The following is a 20,384-nucleotide window of genomic DNA, read 5'->3' as shown; positions in this document are numbered from 1 at the left end:
AAAGAGGTGGGAAAATGTGGGATACAAATGCAATAAATAAAAATAATAAAATACAAATATGAGAACCTTTTGGAGGAATCCTTTACTCCCCCCTCCCCACCGGATGAAGGTGAAAATTTTCCCCAGAGCAGCTTTCCTTTCATTTTTATCAGTAATAGCTAAGTCCATTCCATTTGATTTAGAGACTTAGGATGAGCCCAGGGTGTCCTTTAGTCAATGACCCCCCCCCCCCCCAAGTAAGCTGTAACAGTGCCTGTGCACAGAATGTTCAGATGAAGCAGTGAAAGACCCCCTTAGAGCAGGTGAGCATCCCCCCTCTTTCTAATTACCTTTTTCTTATCTTTTTACTCTTTCCTAAATTATTATTTGAAATTATTTGAAAAGTATTAATCCGCAAACGAACCTTTTCCGGAGGTGCGAAGGCGGTAGAACGAGAGGACATGAAATGAGATTGAAGGGGCAGACTCAAGAAAAATGTCAGGAAGTATTTTTTCACGGAGAGAGTAGTGGATGCTTGGAATGCCCTCCCGCGGGAGGTGGTGGAAATGAAAACGGTAACAGAATTCAAACACGCGTGGGATAAACAAAGGAATCCTGTTCAGAAGGAATGGATCCCAAGGAGCTTAGCCGAGATTGGAGGCAGAGCCAGCCGGTGGTGGGAGGCGAGGATAGTGCTGGGCAGACTTATACGGTCTGTGCCAGAGCCAGTGGTGGGAGGCGGGGCTGGTGGTTGGGAGGCGGGGATAGTGCTGGGCAGACTTATACGGTCTGTGCCCTGAAGAGGACAGGTACAAATCAAAGTAGGGTATACACAAAAAGTAGCACATATGAGTTTGTCTTGTTGGGCAGACTGGATGGACCATGCAGGTCTTTTTCTGCCGTCATTTACTATGTTACTATGAGAGAAATTTGCATGCACTGCCTCCACTGCATGCAAATTTTTCTCATGAATATTCATTGAACATATGATGTAATTGAGGTTGCCCAAAAATACTGAAACATATTTGGAACAGCTCTACCCCTCAACGCTGTACACTGCCCAGTGAACAAGTTCTCAGGGACATGTGTAGGGAGAAGTAAGTGTGGAGAGATACTGAAGAGTTGCAGAACGAATGTAAGTCGATAAGAGACATTTGAACTGTATACAGATCTAAAGAAGTGACTTGAGAAGAGGGCTAATGTGAACGTAGGGACACTGGCAGAATATAAATCGTGCAGCAGAATTTTGAATAGACTGAAGGGGAGAGAGATGGTTTAGTGGGAAATCTGTGACAATCAAGTTGCAGTAATCTAAGCATGAGATGATAAGAGTGTGGATAAGGACTTTGGTAGTGTATTCAAAAACGAAGGGACAAATTTTGGTGGCACTACAGAGACAGAAACGACAGGTTTTAGCATTTAACGTGGGTATACTTGCATGCAATTTTACAAGTGTTTCCATGCATGAACATGCTATACACATGTAAAAAAATTTATGAAATTATCTCCTTAATGTTATTGTGTGCTGTTGCTTACTCACCAATCCGAACATGTTTGCTTCCATCATAGACCAGCCATTCGTACACCTCATCACTGAAGCAAAAGAGATTGTGTTTCACACAGAGATCTGAGATTACCTTCAGTTCCTCCCTCTTAAACACCTACAGCAAAACAAAGGGAGGGAGAGGCTGAGAGACTGGAAAAAGGAGAGGCTAAAGGTGAGGAAGATCAAGAAAAGAAACAGAAGAAGGTGAGACATGAACAGGAGTAGACAATGAGGAAGGAAGAAACAGGATGACAGGGATAGGCTGAATGAGAGACACATATAGGGGAGAAAGATAAATACAGAGAAAGACGCTTTAGAATGAAGGAAAGATGTTGACAGAGGGTTATGGTAGGCTGTTAGAGGGCAAAAAAGGGAAACAGGGGGCAGTGGAGGAATGAAGTGGTTGTACTAGAGGGGAAACAGATGAAGAGATGCAACATACCAGAGAGAGGGAGAAAAAAAGAAGATAAAACAGAAAAGGAGCTAGGAAAAGAAATGTAGGAGCAGAAGAAACTAGTATGAATAAGTACAGTGGACAAAAATTAGAAATTATGATTAGTCATTTATTTTCAAAATGTTTTAAGGAAATTATTTTTTATGTTGAACCCCCCAACCCTTCCCCAAATATTTTAAACCACTGATTATGCTCAATGAACATGCTTGCATGTCTTTCATCTATCACACTGACTTACAAGCCTCTCCTTGGCCTTTCTGCCCCCTGAATTTTTCTGATGTTTGGGTTCTCAATATTAGGGCACCTACTCCCTTTTTCTTAGCTTTGTTTTATCATCCACTCTACTCTCTTCCATATCTTTAGAAGACCTTACTATTACATTAGCTGATGTGAGCCTGCTCCCCGTTATTGGTCTTGGGGGATTTTAAATTTGCCATCATCAGAAACTTCCCTAGACTTTTTGACCCTCTGCATTTCTATATTTCAATAATTTTTATTAACGGTACAACAAGATTAACAGGCAACAATTACAACTTCAAGATAATAAGTACACCATCAAAATTTTAACTTTCCCCCCTTCCTCCCACCCATCTACCCAACTCCGCACTCATCCCCCTTCCTCAGCTTATTTCAATAATTTATTGATGACCCAAATCACAGTACATCTTTCAACTTCCAATATAAATAGGAACATTATCCTCTGTCATTTGAATTTTTATACCTGAACTTCCCACCCCCCACTCAGATGATAAATACACGTATTTGCTACTAATACCTATATGGTAATTATCAAACAGCAAACCTCTAATTAGGAACAGTGTGTCAAACCAACTGACTCTAGTCAGAAAAAAACAAAAAAACCTTGAAGTCTCTATCAATCAGGATCAAGTGGTCATCATAAACTTTACCCCCATCCATCCCCCCTCCTTAGTCCTCCCATCCATTCTCAGCCAACCCTCCCACCCCACCAGGAACTCGAGACAACCTCCAGAAAAGAGGTAAGCCCCTATGAGGTCAGCCTTGATTAAGCAGCATGTTACGACCCCGGGAGTGCAATATCTGTACATAAGGACCCCAAATGGCCAAAAAGTGTTTCCTTTTCTTTGGCGAAAAATGAGACTCCCTTGCCTCCCATGTCGCTAGTAGATGTACCTGATTCCTCCAATGCCAATATGCTGGGATATTCGGCGGCGTCCAATATTGTAGAATACACTTTCGAGTAATCAGGCACATTTTGCGAAGAAGCAGTATTACATATTTATTGTACCCCCTGAAGGCTCCTGGCACATCCAATATCATTTGTTTTACTGTTCCCACTACCCTTATATGTAGCTCTGCCTCCCAAAAGCTGCGAATGCGACGCCAGTAAACTTTTATTGTTGAACAACTTCAAAACATATGGGACAAAGTCCCACTAGTGTCCCCACACTTTAAATATGCTGATTCCCACAGCCCCCCATATGGCATTACAGTGAGGGTGAGATATAATCCCTATGTATCTCCCTGTAAGCGCATTCTCTTAAACGTGCATCTGTAACTAAAGTGGGTATGCATGCAACTGAAATTGATACGTCCCAGTGTGTCAAAGTAGCTCCCATCGCATGTTCCCACCTACCTTTCAACGCTGAATAATCTTTGTGTTGTTTCCACTTGTTCAAGGCTTTGTATAATAACGATATTGAGATCTCATCCTCCCTCAATGACTGAAAAAATTCTCTGGTCTTTCCCTCCATTCTGCAGCTCAACTGCTCACAGGGAAACATTAGGATATAGTGCGAAATCTGCCCGTACGCAAATCTCGCTCCCCAAGAGTCTCCTGTTTGTCGTAACACATTTCTCATCGAAATGGGCCTCCCTTCCCCTGTGAATTAGTGTTCCATACAAGTAATACCTTGCTCCGCCCAATGCGTATAAACTTTATTCGTAAGCTCTGGTTGAAATTCACAATTACCTCGGATTGTGAGTAGATCTGTAACACCCGGATCACCCCCCCAGATTTGAAAGCCCTTTTCCCCCCTGGTAGGTCGATGCCTTCACTGGGTGGGATTTATCTATCGTGGGATCTAAAACTGCATTAAAGTCTCTTCCTATCAATATTGACATCGCCTCAATAGCTAACAACTTTGACGTAATCATTTTGTAAAAACAGCGGTCATATTGATTAGGTGCATATACATTCCCTAGTACAAATTCCTGGCATGCAATTATAACCTTACAAAGTAAAAATCTACCTCCAGGGTCTATAAAAGTGGGCTAATTTTGTCTACTACTCCTTTCCTGAACAAAATGGCTACTCCTCCCTTTTTCCTATGAGCCGCCGCCGCTAAACAATACCCCACCCACCAAGTTTTTAATTTGGCATGTTCAGATTCAGATAAGTTGGTTTCTTGTAGTAATGCAATGTCTATTCTATGGCGTTGCAGGTGTTGCAGAATTTTTGATCTTTTGATAGGGGAACTAATACCCCCTACATTGCAAGTTACCACCTTCAGGGTCTCCCCACCCCCCAGTTAATTCTAATTCTCATCTGATATAACATGTCTAAATGAGAGAGGTGGTGCCCCAGCTTACACCCCCCCCCCCCCCCTCATATTATCTCTGTCGAAGTACATGCTTGCCCAACTTCCTTTGTGCAGACTGGTTATTATACAACCCCAAGCACCTTAATTTTACGTCCCAAGTTCCTAAATCCCCTCCTCGAATACTCCTCTCCCCTTCCTCATTTTGAGCATCTCCAGGCTCCTCTAGTTATATGAAAGACACTCCTCTACCCAGTCATTGTAGTCCATTCTTATGTGGGTGCCTCTGTGTACAATCCCCACTGCTGCAGATCCCTTTCTTTAGTATCCAGCCAAAATACCTCTCTGGTTCATCGCTGTTGTAAGGAGTGTAGAAATCCCTGTGCCTGTTCTACTGTATTGTAAATCTTTGTTTCATCTTTATATGTCACTCTCAATTTGGCTGGATACTGCAGTGTGAATCAAATTTTCTGTTCAAAAAGACTGGAGCATATCGGCGAAAATCTTCTGCGCCGTGCAGCCACTGCTGCCGAATAATCCTGAAAACACAGTATTTTGTTGTTTTCATAACGAAGTTTCCGACCTCCTCTCAATATTTGTAATAGTGCCACTTTTTGCACAAAGTTCAGGAGCCTACATATCACCACTCTAGGTCACGCATTAGGCTGGGATCGTGGGCCTATCCGGTGTGCTCTTTCTATTTGCAATGCCCCAAGTGCAGCCGGTGGCTTTAACTGCTGTGTTAACCAGGTTTCCATGAATCCACGCAAGTCGTTTTCTCCTAATGTCTCCGGAAGGTCCACAAAGGTGAAATTAGATCTTACCTGCTAATTTTCTTTCCTCTAGACCCTCCAGACCGGTCAAGACGCGTGGGTTATGTCCTCCTACCAGCAGAGGGAGACTGAGAAAACACTAAGCTTTTGAAGCCTGTATATATAACCTGTGCAGAACCTCCACTAGCCAGTATACCCCTGACAAAGCAGAGAAACAAAAAACACTAACAACAACTAGCAACCCTGTACGTGGTCACAGTAAACTGCAAAAACAAGAAACATCTTCCGCTTGCTCTTACGGAAACATGTTCCTTTGCCTTTGATAAAACAGTTGGGCTTCTACAGGTGGACTATCAAAGAAGAGCCCCACCTGTCCCGGACTCCTATCACAAAACAGAAATAAACAGTCTGCAATTAGAGAAACAACAATTTACAGCAGCCAAGAATTATCCAACAAACACACCTCCTGGCCTCCAATACAGACAGGGCGGGCTCTTGACCGGTCTGGAGGGTCTAGAGGAAAGAAAATTAGCAGGTAAGATCTAATTTCACCTTCCTCAGCGACCCTCCAGACCGGTCAAGACGCGTGGGACGTACCAGAGCAGTAACTAACTTATGGGAGGGACCTACTAAGGCCAGAGGTCAAAATTGCTGCGCCAAAGCGCACCTCGTCCTTTGCATGCACAGGAATCCTATAATGCTTCACAAAGGAATGCAACGAAAACCAAACCGCAGCCCGACAAATATCTAACAGAGAAATCATACTATTCTCCGCCCACGAGGCTGCCATTCCCCTAGTGGAATGAGCAGACCAGCCCCTAGGCACCACAGGACCCTTCACCAAGTAAGCAGATGCAACCGCCTCCTTCAACCACCGTGCTATGGTCACCTTAGGAGCCGCTGCACCCTTCTTTGGGCCACCATGAAGAACGAACAAACGGTCAGAGGCTCTGAAGTCCTGAGTTCCAGAGAGATAACAACTCAAAACTCTCCTGACATCCAGCTTGGCAATACCACGCTGCTCCGAATCTCCAGCCATATCACCCAACACTGGCAGAGAGATGACCTGATTAACATGGAACTCGGAAACCACCTTGGGCAAAAAAGGAAAGCACCGTCCGCAACGAAACCTTTCCCTCAGAAAGGACAAAAATGGTTCCCTAAAAGACAAAGCCTGAAGCTCTGAAACACTCCGTGCTGAAGTAATCGCCACCAACAAGACCACCTTTAAAGATTAATCCTTACAAGATGCCGATACCAGAGGCACAAACGGAGGCCTGATCAAAGCATCCAAAACTAGCTTCAAATCCCACGGAGGCACCATCCGTCACTGAGGCGGACGCAGCAACTTAACGCCCTTCAAAAAACGCACTACCTCAGGCACAGACGCGAAGGACTTTCACTGAAGCTTCCCACGAAACATGACAAAGCTGCCACCTGAACCTTCAGTGTAGACAAGGCCAGACCTCTATCAACACCATCGTGCAAAAATTCCAAAACTTCCGCCACCGAAGAGTGAAACGGCCGAACTCGATGGTCTTCACACCAGTGCTCAAAGATTCTCCAAACCCGGACATACGCCAAGGAAGTGGATCGTCTACGGCAACTCAACATCGTAGCAAAGCCACTGGACGAAAGCCCCTTCTTCTTCAACTTGTGCCGCTCAAGAGCCAAGCCATAAGCGAAAACCGAGCCGGATCCGGCATGATTATCGGGCCTTGACACAGAACTGATCCCAACAAAGGCAGGGCCGCCGCCCCTGCCAACCGCACCAGGTCTCCATACCATGGTCGACGCTGCCAATCCGAAGCTACCAGAATCACCCGACCGGAGTGATGTTCGATGCGCTATATTACTCGACCGACTAACAGCCACAGAGGAAACACATACAGTCACTCCCGAAGCCAAGGCAACAGAAGAGTGTCGATTTCCTCCGCTCAAGGGTCTCTTCAGCGACTGAAAAAAAAAAAAATCTCTGAACTTGCGCATAGCGAGCCGTTGCCCTAAGATCACCGAAAGTCCCCAGACCGACACAACTCACTGGAACACTGACCGAAGAAAAGACCACTCTCTGGGATCTAGAGTGTGCCTGCTGAGATAATCTGCATCTATGTGACCTACCCCGGCCACATGCGCTGCCAAGAGAGCCTGAAGATGAGTTCAACTGCGCCGCCAAGGCTCTTTGTTCCCCCCTTGACGGTTGACATATGCTACTGCCATGGCATTGTCACAGAGCACTCGGACTGCCTTGTGGCGAACCACCGACGTCAAGGCCTGGAGCGCCACCCGAATGGCCCGAGTTTCCAGCCGGTTGATGGACCACTCTGCTTCTGCCCGAGACCACCGGCCTTGAGCTACCTGACTGAGACAATGTGCCCCCCAACCTTGCAGACTGGCATCCGTGACCATTACCAGCCCCTGTGGGGACTCCAACGGCATTCCTTTCCCAAATTGCGCGGACTGAGCCACCAGCGGAGACTGAGACGAAGGGCCACCGACAGCGGACAACACATTTCCAAGTCCTGCGACAGAGGGGACCAACGACTGAGCATAGCTGACTATACCTGACGCATGTGTGCCCTAGCCCACGGAACTACCTCTATGGTCGCCGCCATCAGGCCCAGGACCTGACGATAAGTACGGGCCGTCGGCGCCTTCTCTGCAAGGAACCGACGAATCGGACCCTGTAACTTGGAACCAAAAGGCTGCACAAAGGAAAGTGAAGATAAGCTTCCGTCAAATCCAGGGAAGTGAGAAACTCTCCTTTCCTGACCGCACCAGTGACCGACCGCAACGTCTCCATCCGGAAAGAGGGCACCTTGAGTGCCGCATTGACCCTTTTGAGATCTAAAATGTGACGAAAAGTGTCCTCTTTCTTGTGGACCACAAAATAGATCAAATAGCACCCTGAGCGTTGCTGATCTGAAGGAACAGGAACCACGGCTCCCAACGCGAGCAGCCACCGCAGAGTGTCCCTCACTGCTGCCCTCTTGCTCCAAGACCGACAGAGGGATTCCAGAAACACTTCGGGAGAACAGCTTTTGAATTCCAGCGCACATCCGCCTCGAAACACCTTGAGAACCCACTGATCTGACCTGATTTGGGCCCAACTCTGGTAAAACAGACTCAGCCGAGCCCCAACATGCACCAGAGCCTGAGCCCGCACACCTTCATTGGGAATTGTGGCCTGAATACTAACCTCCCGCGGAAAAGCCACGCCCTCCACGACGACTCTCACGAAAGAACTGTGTGCGCTGGAAAAACCGACCCCTAGAGGTCCTACTACTATTAAACATTTCTATAGCACTACTAGACTTATGCAGCGCTGTACAAATTAACATGAAAAGACAGTCCCTGCTCAACAGAGCTTACAATCTAAATTGGACAAACAGACAGCTAGGGGTAGGTCCCACTCGATCTGCCCGGCCTATACCGCTGAGCCTCCCTAAACCGTCCCTGAGAGGAACTAGTTCTGGCCCCTGCCTTGAACCGAAAATATGGAAGCCATAGAACCTTGGTATCACTAAGACCTCACACTAACTTGTCCAAATCTTCTCCAAAGAGCATAGCTCCCTTAAGTGGCAGAGACCCACAACCATAGCCATATTTTTTGTCTGAAGTAGGCAACAAATCATAAAAGCCTCAGACAAAAAGAATGAACCCATGTCCAAGTCGGCTAACTCCTGACCCCCAGAAGAACCAACATCTACCGAATCATCCAGGAGCTTCTCGGCCCAACGAAAACATGCCCGAGCTACCAGACCCCCACAAACCGAGGCCTGCAGGGCTAGAGCCGACAAAACAAAACTACGCTTGAGAAAAGATCCCAACTTCCTATCCTGAGGATCACGGAGAGCCGTTCCTCCATCAACCGGGATAGCCGTAGCTATAATTACTGCCGTCACTACTGCATCTACCGTGGGAGCCTTAAAGGAATCCCTATCGTCCTGAGGGAGGGGATAAAGCCTCGCCATTGCCTTTGCCACCTTACACGGCAAATCCCATTCCTGACAAATCATCTCCCGGAGATCCTTGTTCATAGGGAAGGATCACGCCTGACGCTGAATGCCCTTCACCAACGGATCCTGGACAGTTTCCCCCAACGCCACCTCAGGACCAAACTGAAGGGTGGACGACACCTGATCTATGAGTTCTGACAGCTCATCTCTATGGAAAATCCGCACTACTAAAGGATCCTCTCCAGGAATCCAACAATCCTGCTCCTGAGAGCCGTCAATTCCATCTGACTCCCCCAGATCACTAAGCGCAGCTTCTGCAGCTACAGGAGAAAAACATTGCCTGTCCTCTGACCACTCTAACCGTGGTCTCTCAGCCAAGACGGAAATAGCCCCCTCTTCCAATTGGGGGGGGGGGGGGAGGGGGGGGGTCCCGATCTCCAGGCCTGATACCGCGTCCAGACAAAATCTGGAGGAAAGCCCACCATTCCTTGACCGTCATTAGGCCCTTTTGTGCCAAAAACGGAGGCCGCAGGCCCAAAACCAGCCGGCTCCATGGGCCGCGTCAGACTCAAGATGGCGGCTGTTCCCGCCGAAACTGTTCCCGCTGACAGCGGCCCTGCCTACGCTCCCGCTGACCCGGAGGCTCCCGACACCATCGATCCCTCCGCGGTCAAGTCGGGGGGTGCCGCAGCCACCTTTATAGGTGCACCGCAAAGCTACACTGAGCGCCCGGCGCCTCTACCCCTCGCCACGAGCACGCGCGACATCGGAGGAGCTGGGCCGCCATAAACCACGAGGGAAGGGAAAAGCTGTTCCGCAAACGCGCCAAACCAAAAACTCACTCACACTGCAAAAGCACTGGAGAAAGCGCTGCTCTCTCGTTCCAGCAAGGAATCAAAACCCCCGTTCGGTCCGCTGAAAATAAAGAAATAAATGCCCTTAAAGGCACAGTACTCCAACTCTGGCAGCTGGAAATTGTAAGGCACTCAAGGCTACAATACTGAGAAAGCAGCCGAGGCACAAAGCTGCCAAGCAAAACGAAATAGAATAACTGACCTTAAGGCACAGTACTCTAATTCTGGCATCTGGAAATTGTAAGGCACTCAAGGCTACAATACTGAGAAAGCAGCCGAGGCACAAAGCTGCCAAGCAAAACGAAATAGAATAACTGACCTTAAAGGCACAGTACTCTAATTCTGGCATCTGGAAATTGTAAGGCACTCAAGGCTACAATACTGAGAAAGCAGCCGAGGCACAAAGCTGGCAAGCAAAATGACATAGAATAACTGACCTTAAAGGCATCGTACTCTAACTCTGGCATCTGGAAATTGTAAGGCACTCAAGGCTACAATACTGAGAAAGCAGCCGAGGCACAAAGCTGCCAAGCCAACAGAAATAGAGAGCAGCACAGGGGGAGGGACCCAAACATAGGTGTAACACCCCAGGGGGAAAAACTGGGCCCCACCAGACCCAGGGCCCCAAAGCACTTTTTTTTTTTTTTTTTTTTACACACACGTACAGGGTACTGCCACAGAATAAAGTTTGGAAGGAAAAAATCCTACGACCCAATGACAAACTACCTCACCAGATTATTGGAGACTGCACAGGCTGTCAACTGCTACCCTCTGCTGAGACTGAGAAAATACTGGCTAGTGGAGGTTCTGCACAGGTTATATATACAGGCTTCAAAAGCTTAGTGTTTTCTCAGTCTCCCTCTGCTGGTAGGAGGACATAACCCACGCGTCTTGACCGGTCTGGAGGGTCGCTGAGGAATCTTATGTTGTTCCTTCTGGATCTATTTTCTAGATCCTCAAGTTTCTCCTCATATCCAGCCACCATTTTCTGCCAGCGTGCTTGTTCCTCCTCCATCTTTGCGACCCTATCCTCCAGGATCCTGTGTCTTTGTTGATAAGCCATTAAATCTTTACTCATTTGCCTCATATCGTCTTGTAGCTGCTCTAGTTTGCTGTCAATCGGGCTTAGTCTTTTGTCCAGCAGAATTTCCATGGCCCCTGTGACCTCCGCTGCCACCTCTGCCACCCAGGCCGATCCGATGGAGGTGGTGGACAGGCTCGCCAGAGCCATCTTGTCTTCATATGGCCGGATCTTTCCTCTCTCCTTTCTCACCCCTTTCGCAGCCATAAGATCGATATAAGAGTGCGATGATAGCTGCAGGTAATCTCCAGGATCTCCACGAACCTAAAGCTGCCAAAATTATCAAGCTGAATCCACGTTATACGAGGGATTAGTGGTAAGATGGCAGGAGCGGGGTTTTCAGCAACCGCTCCTGAATATGGCGTCACATGATCTCCCCTCTGCATTTCTATTGGGTTCACTCATCAAGTGACCTGCCCTATGCACTCTAAAGGTAATACTCTCGACTTTAGTTTCTCACACTGTGAAAGAAGAGAAGCAAGTAGAGCAATCACTGTGTTCTCTATGCCCTGCTCTAATCACTCTCTACTCTTCTTCATTCCCTCCAATCCTCCCCCCATTGTTTCTCACAGTTGGACCCAAATGACCTTACACTGCAAATTTCAACACTTCACACTTCCAATCCTTCTGGGCACATCAATTCTTGTGTTGCCATCATCAACTCTTCCTTATCTGACATTCTCAATGACCTAGCTTCTCAGCAACCTAGGACCCATCGTCCCTCCAGATGTTCTCCTTGGTTTCATCCCAGCCTGAAGCTACTCAAGCAGCAGCTAAGCCACGCGGAACATATCTGATGGAAGTACCACTTTCCAACACTTGGCATCTTCCGCACCACTTATCAACATTAGAGGGCAACTGAAACCATTTCTTTTTTTGTTTCACCAAAACTAAATCTGCAGCTGAAAATTTGCTGCTTGGGTTTGGATGAAACTGAAGAAGAAACCAGCACAGCCCCAACAGGTAATAGCTCCCACTCCCTCCTTCCTCCCCTGAACAGATGGAGCTCCCACTTACTTCCTCCATCCCTCCCTCACAAACAGAGGTTGCTCCTGCCTCTGCCCCCACCCCCAGGTCTACCTTACCAGCCTAGTGGTTTAGCGACTAGTTGGGGAAGAAGCAATTCTCATTCCAGTCACAATGGCTGCCATGACTTCCAGTGGCAGTCTTACGAGATGGCTCTCAACATACAGCGGTGGAGCAGCGCTCAACATGCAGCGATGGAGCTGTGCTCAACAAGCAAAATGCATAGATGGAGTCCCGGGGAACAGCCATTTAAGAAGGTGTGCCAGGAGGCCAACAGGAAAGGAGCACAACTTGAGGAAATGCAGACCTGGCGCTGCATTCCCCTGGCCCAGAGGGACTAAAACTATAAGAAGAGAAAGCCCCGTGCCCCAAGAGACACTCTCAGCCATCAAGTGGTCTCTGAGCCACAATGACCGCCCTCCTAGGCAACCGATATGGAGCAACAGTCAACGTAGAGAAAGAACTCCCGCCAAGAAGGAGGTAAGCATCACGGAGCTGGAATCCTCAGACCATAGGGAGCAAAATGCAGCCGTAAGGCAGTGAGGAAGAAACAACTCTCACCAGGCCAGGAACAAAGAGGAAGCTGGCCACTAACACCAAACTGAGGAAAAACCAGCTAAGGGAGAGTCAAACTCCAGACCTAGAACAAAGCCACTTCCCTGCAGAAAAGAAGAGAAAAGCGCAGAGCTAAGAGGCGATAATCCAGATGCACAGCAATAGGTCTGCTCAGCAGGAAAGAACTGCGCCCCTTACAGAAAAAGGAAGGAATGCTAAAATGTGCCAGGAGAGAGGCGCCTGAAACTAGAAAAGGCATAATCCACCTATGCCAGGCTAAAACTCCTGCACGAAAGCAAGGGAAGCAAGGAAGAGCTGTGGCAAACTAGTCCTAAAAAGGCACATTCCCGTAAAGAGACACTGAACTGAGTCCAAGCAAAAGTCTGGCAAGAATGGCGCTCCTGAGGGTACTCAGAAGAGGGATTTGAGCTAGCAGTTGTAAACCAAGGGCAACTCGGACCCCCACCAGAAGGAAACTACCCTGTAGACAAACCAGAGCAGACAGGAGGGATCCACGGGGACGAAAGAACCAGAACCTCTCATTACCTCTCGCCTCGACTACTGCAACTTACTCCTCACTGGCCTCCCACTCAGCCATCTATCCCCCCTTCAATCCGTTCAGAACTCTGCTGCACGTCTTATATTCCACCAAAACCGTTATTCTCATATCACCCCTCTCCTCAGGTCACTTCACTGGCTTCCGATCAGATACCGCATACAATTCAAGCTTCTCCTCCTTACTTACAAATGCACTCAGTCTGCTGCTCCTCTCTACCCTCATCTCCCCCTACGTTCCTGCCCGTAACCTCCGCTCACATGACAAATCCCTCCTCTCAGTACCCTTCTCCACCACTGCCAACTCCAGGCTCCACTCATTTTGCCTTGCCTCACCCTATGCCTGGAACAATCTTCCTGAACCCCTACGCCAAGCCCCCTCCCTACCCATCTTCAAATCCTTGCTTAAAGCTCACCTCTTCAATGCTGCTTTCGGAACCTAACCTTTCGAACATATAGGCTGCCCCAATCTGTCTGACCTATCAGATTGACTGTATATTTGTCTTTTAGATTGTAAGCTCCTTGAGCAGGGACTGTCCTTCCATGTTAAATTGTACAGCGTTGCGTAACCCTAGTAGCGCTTTAGAAATGTTAAGTAGTAGTAGAACCTCCCTAAGGAAGGGAGGAAAAACTGCTGCCAAAACAAGAATCAAATAGCAGGGGTGTCTCAAGCAAGTTGCCAGAAGCAGCAGAGACCGGACGGTATGAAAAAGAACTGACCAACAGCCGCGTAAGGCTGACAGGAATGAAAAAATAGCCCTGGACTAAAAAGACCGGCTAGCAGCCAAACGGAGCCAGTGAGAGACTTCCCCCACTTTGGAAATGGCAGACTAAGACCTCCAAACTGTAAAGGTACAAGTTCCAGCAATGGGGCCGCCCTCTGAACCAGCCGCCGTCTAGGACCGTGAAGAGGAGAAAAACAACTGAGTTTCGTGATCCAGACACGAGCCATGCCCCACAAAAAAAAATCAAAGCAACTAGTACCAGCTCAGAAGGGTCCAAGATCAGAATCAGACGCCGGCCAGCGAAATTCAAAGAAACTTCACAAGCGGCCTCCTTGAATACATTGCCAAAGGCGGGAAAATAAATCAGGTAACAGGCAAGAGAAAGAAGAAAAAACTAAGTTTCTTTTTTTTTGTTTGTTTAAATAACCTTCTTTACTAGTGACAGGAATAAATAAAGGTTTATCTAAGAGGCAGAAAAGGAGGGAAAAAGTTTCCTTTTTTTTTTTTTTTAAACAACCTTCTTCACTAGTGACAGAAATTAATAAAGGTTTACCTCTGAGGCAGAAAAGGAGGGAAAAAACAAAGTTTCCTTTTTTTTTTTATTTTATGAACAACCTTCTTCACTAGTGTCAGCAGGAATAAATAAAGGCTTACCTCAGAGGCAGAAATTCAGGTATACCTACCACCACAGAAGAGAAGAACCCCACAGGGGAGACAAGGTACTCCATGCCACAATCAACCATCACCCTGCTAGAAAGACAGCCAAGGGAGGTAGGGGAAGGGAGGGAACTAGGGTCACTGGATATCACTCTAGCTGGCAGATAAGGAACTCAGGACCACTGAGTATCATCTAAACTAGCCCCAACACGGCTACAAGCAAACCCATGGCTCCACTGTCACCAGAAGAATCTGGGACAGGAGCTACCAGCCAGCAATCCAGAGCAGCTGCACAATCCGTCCACCATCCGCTAGGAGACAGAGAAAATACTGAACATTCCAGGCTGCACGATACCCTTAAGGGGCAGTTTACTTGGAACTATTTTCTCTGTCTCCTTCCACTGGTAGATGGACACAACCCATTAGTCTGGACTGGTCTGGTATAGATGACAAGGAACAGCATTTACATATTCTTTCCCTTTACCTTGACTCTAACAAAATCACTTTTGCACTTTCTCTGATCACTGACATATAAAAAAAAGAATGTCCTCAGAATTGGGATGGTCTGCTCATAACATCCAAAAAACAATCCATCTCACAGTCATTTTGAACAGGAAAAAAACATTGGCATTTTTTATTCAAAAATACAGGAGGAGGACATTCTTATGCTGAAAACATCCAAAACGAACAGCCATTTTCCAAAATGAAACGTCCAAAATATGAACGCCAAAAAGCAGGCACAAAAACATCCGTTTGGCATCATTTGTACAAAAATGGCCACACGGACATACCTGCAGAGCAGAGAAGAGGCCTAATGGTCAGTGCAATGGACTTTAAACAAATGGGATCCAGATATATTATTGTGAGCTCTCCTGGAACAGATTAAAAAAAAAAGAACCTAAAGGTAAACCACTACAATAGCCATAATGCTTGCAGGAGTTACATAAATTCAGGTACAGTAGGTATTTCTATGTTCCAGGAGGGCTCACATATTTGTACAGAAATGAAAGAGTTAAAGTGAGATTTACACCTGGGTCATGTTGTTCAAAGTCCACTGCACAGACTCCTTATATTTGCTTGCTGCTCTGTTAGGAATGGCCATAATACCTGAAGCTGTCATAAAGCCTGGTATCCATTGTCACTTTCAATTCTTAGGGGCATGGGAGGGGGGGTCAGTAACTACTGGAAGATGAAGGAAGAGTCATGCCTTCATCCCTCTAGTGGTCAGCTGTTCAACCATCAGGGCACCTTTTGGACATCTCAAAGCGGTAAAAAAAAAAAAAAAAAACATTGATCTGCTTCGAAAATGAGCACCAAAGTCTTCTCCCCTTCCCCATTTTACCATAATGTGTTTGTTTTTTTTAATTTACATCCCTCCTAATTACTTTATCAGTTTCTCTTAGCTTTTACAGCTATTATTTCCCGTCTCCCTTTTTGCCCTCTCTTGTAGGGTAAGAAGGGTAAAAGTTTTTTTTGTTGTTTTAGTTTAGAGCAGAAGGAACCTTTTAACAGTTTGTTTTTATGAGCTCTAGGAGAGCAAATCCATTCCTTGCTCTGTTGGATGGCATCACTATTGTGTGGCTGACTCATCCTACTTGTCCATAGAGAAATGCTGCTTCACCTGCCAAAAAAGTGGAGCAGATGTAGCTAGACCACTTTCACAGAAATAGACTGTGTTTAACATTGACAGGAAGAGGGAAGGCAGATAGCAGGAAGGGAGGGTCTTAAGCTTGATTTATGATCAGCCCACTCATGATTATGTCAAAATACTTGCACCTACTCCCAGAGTTCTTACCTTGCCCAAAGGGTTGTTGGGTGAATTCACCACGATAGCTTTGGTTCGAGCAGTGACTTTGTCTTCCAGTTCTGATGGGTCCAACTGCCAGTTTCCACTAAATAATGGATTTCCCTTCTGGAACAGGCAGAATGAGAACAATATATCATATCTCTCCTTCTCCTATATCTGACTTAGCATCTACAAAGCAGCATTCAGATACACCCCAGGAGCATAGGAGGGGTGCTGAGACAGGACCCGTCTTTGCTGGTGAGGAATCTGCACTTGTGAGTGTTGGCTTGCTGGAAAAATTATGTCTTAAATCTTGGGTAGAAGGGTGAATGTAGGTTAAACTGATAATTTTGTGTACAAGGTAGAAAGCAGCTTAGTTGTAAAAGAATGTGTTTGTTTCCTACCCCTTAAAACTCCAACCCAGGCACTGTCTTTGATGCTTAATTTGTTGCCATAGTTAGGAAGGAAGAGAAGACATTTTTTTCACAAGAGTTAAATTTGAAATGTTCATCATGTGGGTACCCCTGATCTTACCAATAGATTAAATGTAGTTCCTTTGCACAAACAAATACAAACATAACAAAAAAAAAAAACTTAAGGGACTTTATCAGTGTAAGCATCCCTATTCACTTAGCAATTTAAACAACAACTCAACAATTCTAAGATACAGACAGCAGCCCGAAAACAAGATTTAGCTTACACCTTTTAAGTAGTAGATCAGAGCGCGTTACAATCTGATTCAGTTGGAGCCTTTCCAGTCTTCTGTACTGTATTGGATGGTATACATCCAAGAGTACTGATAGAAATGACAACAATTAACTTGCAGAGCTATTATTAATAATACATATTTTATCTTTAAAATGTAGCATGATACAGGAAGATTAGAGGGTGGTCAATATAACGCCAATTTTTACAAAGGGTTCTCAGAGGAGATCTGAGAAATTATAAACTGGTGAGCCTGACGTTGGTGCTGGGCAAAATAGTAGAGACTATTATAAAAAACAAAATTAAAGCATATACACAGGCATGGATTAATGAGACAAAGCCAAAATTAATTTAGTCAAGGGAAAATCTTGTCTCACCCAATCTACTACATTTGTGGATAAAGATGAGCCAGTTGATACGGTGTATCTGGATTTTCAAAAGGCATTTGACAAGTACCTCATGAAAGACTTCAGACGAAATTGGAGAGTCATGGGATAGGAGGTAGTGGACTATTGTGGATTAAAAACTGGTTAAAAGATAGAAAACAGAGTAGGGTGAAATGGTCAGTATTCTCAATGAAGAAGGGTAGATAATGGGGTTTCACAGAGGTCTGTGTGCGACTGCTGCTTTTTAACATATTTATAAAGGATCAAGAGATGGGAATAAATAGTAAGGGAATTGAATAATTTTGTGTCATCAGCAAATTTAAAGTAGTTAAATTGTAAGAGGACATTACGAGACTAGGAGACTGGGCAAACAAATAGCAGATGACGTTTAATGTGAGCAAGTGCAAAGTGATGCATGTGGTAGAGAGGAACCCAAACTACAGATATGTGATGCAAGGTTCCACATTAGGAGTCACTGCCCAGGAAAAAGATCTAGGTGCAATCAATGATACACTGAAATCCTCTGCTCACTGAGCAGCGGCAGCTAAGTAAGCAAGAATTATTAGGAAAGAAATGGAAAACAAAAATGAGAATGTTATAATGACTTTGAATCACTCCATGGTGCGACTGCACCTCAAATAATGTGTGCAATTTGATCAGCGCATCTCAAAAGGGATATAGCGGAATTAGAAAAGGTACAGAGAAGGACGATGAAAATGTATAAAGTGGATGGGACAACTTCCCTATGAGGAAAGGCTAAAGATGCTAAGGCTCTTCAGCTTGGAGAACAGACAGCTGAGGGGAGATATGATATAAATATCTATAAAATACTGAGTGGAGTGGAACAGGTAGACATGAATTGCATGTTACCTCTTTCCAAAAAGACTAGAACTAGGGGAGACGCATAATGAAGCTACTAAGCAGTAAAATTTAAAACAAACCGGAGAAAAAAATATTTCTACACATAATGTGCTATTAAACTCTGGAATTCATTGCCAGAGAATGTGTTAAAAGCAGTTAGCTTAGCAGGGTTTAAAAAAGGTTTTGATACTTTCCTAAAAGATGGGCTTGAGAAAATCTACTGCTTATTTCTAGGATAAGCAACATAAAATCTGTTTTGCTCTTTTTGGATCTTGCCAGGTAGTTGTGACCAGGATTGGCCACTGTTGGAAACAGGACACTGGGCTTGATGGACCTCCGGTCTGTCCCAGTATGGCAACACTTATGTTCTTATGATCATCTTGCATGGGGTGACAAAATGGCCACCATTACTTTAGTTTCTATGAAGACACCAACAGGCTGAAAATGAAGCTAAAGTGCTAGCAACCTGAGCATCAGAGACTTTCTCTCCAGCACTCCTACAATTGCAGGAAGGTTATCTCCTTGTCTCGACTGAGGTGACATGGCAACCATGCATCAAGTGGAGCATTGTCCCCAAGCCCCCTATAGCAAACTACAATGGAAGCACACTTCACAGCCACTGCCATCAAGAGGAAGACTCGCCACCAAAGGGAGCTGCCAGAAACAAAAAAACACAAAGAGCAGACAGTAGCAATTAAGTTTCAAGTTTATCAAGTTTCAAGTTATTAGTTATTTACTATCCCGCCCAATGGGAGACCTTCTGGGTGGCTTACAATCTAAGATAAGGAGAGAAAAGCAAGAAGCAAAAATAGTAAAAAGGTAGATAGTTAGACATGACTTGAAGGAGAGGGTGGTAGAACTACAATATTAAATAGGACAGATGGGGGGGGGGGGGGGGGAGGTAAAAACATGAGGAAAATACATTGTATCTTTGAGAGTTTTCCAAGGTGCCATCTGAAAGATGTTTAATGGTATACATTATTGAACAGATAAGTCTTTCTTAAATTTCTCAAGCGATGTTTGTAAGCGAAGGGAAGCTGAAAGAGTGTTTCAAAGTTGGGAGCCTTGTAAACTGAAAATACTGTGTCTTTTGTGCCCTCGATAGTTTGGGATGACTAATTAGTTTTGTTGTGCTGATCTTAGAGTTTGAGCCAGGCAGTAAGGAACAAGGTGGCGGAAGAGATAAAGGGGTTGTTCTGTCTGTAATGTTTTGAAGACAAGTAGTAAAAGTTTATAGGTAATACAGTGGTTTACTGGACGCCAGTGGCTTCCTTAAGATATGGAGTAACGTGGTCATATTTAAGTAAATTGATGATTAGTTGAATAGCAGTGTTCTGAACGTTCTGAAGGTGGAAGATGTTTTTGACTCGAGGGCTTTTTTAAAGGGAGTTACAGTAATCGATTTGAGAAACGACTAATGAATGAATCAGTATATTCAGTGCAGTTGGGAGAATTAGAGTACGTATAGAGCAAATTAATCACCTCTTGAAGAAGCAACGTCTAATGATCTGAGAGATTTGTGGACCGAATGATAATTTCTAGTCTATAAGTATTCCAAGAATGTGGATGGTTTCGACCTGGGGTACGGAAATATTAATTAGAAGAATCGGTGTAGGTAAAGTAGGCCCATGTTTAGATTGAAAAAAGTATGGTTTGGGATTTAATCGGGTTAAGAGCTAATTTGTGTTGTGTAAGCCAGTCAGTGATATGAACAATTTTATGATTGACAGCGGAAATTTCAGTCGTTGAGCCGGTGTCAAGAGGAACAAGCACCTGAATGTCATCAGCGTATACGAATGCAGTCATGTCAAGGGATTGAATAAGCATCAAAAGAGGAGCCAAAAAAATGTGGAATAGTGTTGGGGATAAAATAGACCCTTGTGGTACTCCTGAAGTAGGACTGAAAAGGTTAGAAAGAGAGTTTTCATGCAATACTGTATAGTGACGATTTTGCAAGCATGAG

General features: G+C 45.4%; 1 protein-coding gene across 1 annotated transcript in view; it reads right to left on the bottom strand.

Moving 5' to 3' along the window:
- LOC115459672 (kynurenine--oxoglutarate transaminase 1-like) overlaps positions 1-16,640 on the bottom strand; it is a gene marked incomplete at its 5' end in the record, with an annotated part of 36,660 nt that extends 20,020 nt beyond the window's left edge. Inside the window, 2 exon segments of the mRNA XM_030189480.1 lie at positions 1,520-1,640; positions 16,479-16,640. Of these exon segments, the coding sequence (XP_030045340.1) occupies positions 1,520-1,640; positions 16,479-16,640 (283 nt within the window).
- Between the last annotated feature and the right edge of the window lie 3,744 nt (positions 16,641-20,384).

Source organism: Microcaecilia unicolor, unplaced genomic scaffold (genome assembly GCF_901765095.1).
Source record: "Microcaecilia unicolor unplaced genomic scaffold, aMicUni1.1, whole genome shotgun sequence".
Taxonomy (NCBI): domain Eukaryota; kingdom Metazoa; phylum Chordata; class Amphibia; order Gymnophiona; family Siphonopidae; genus Microcaecilia; species Microcaecilia unicolor.
This window is presented reverse-complemented; position numbering and strand designations above follow the sequence as displayed.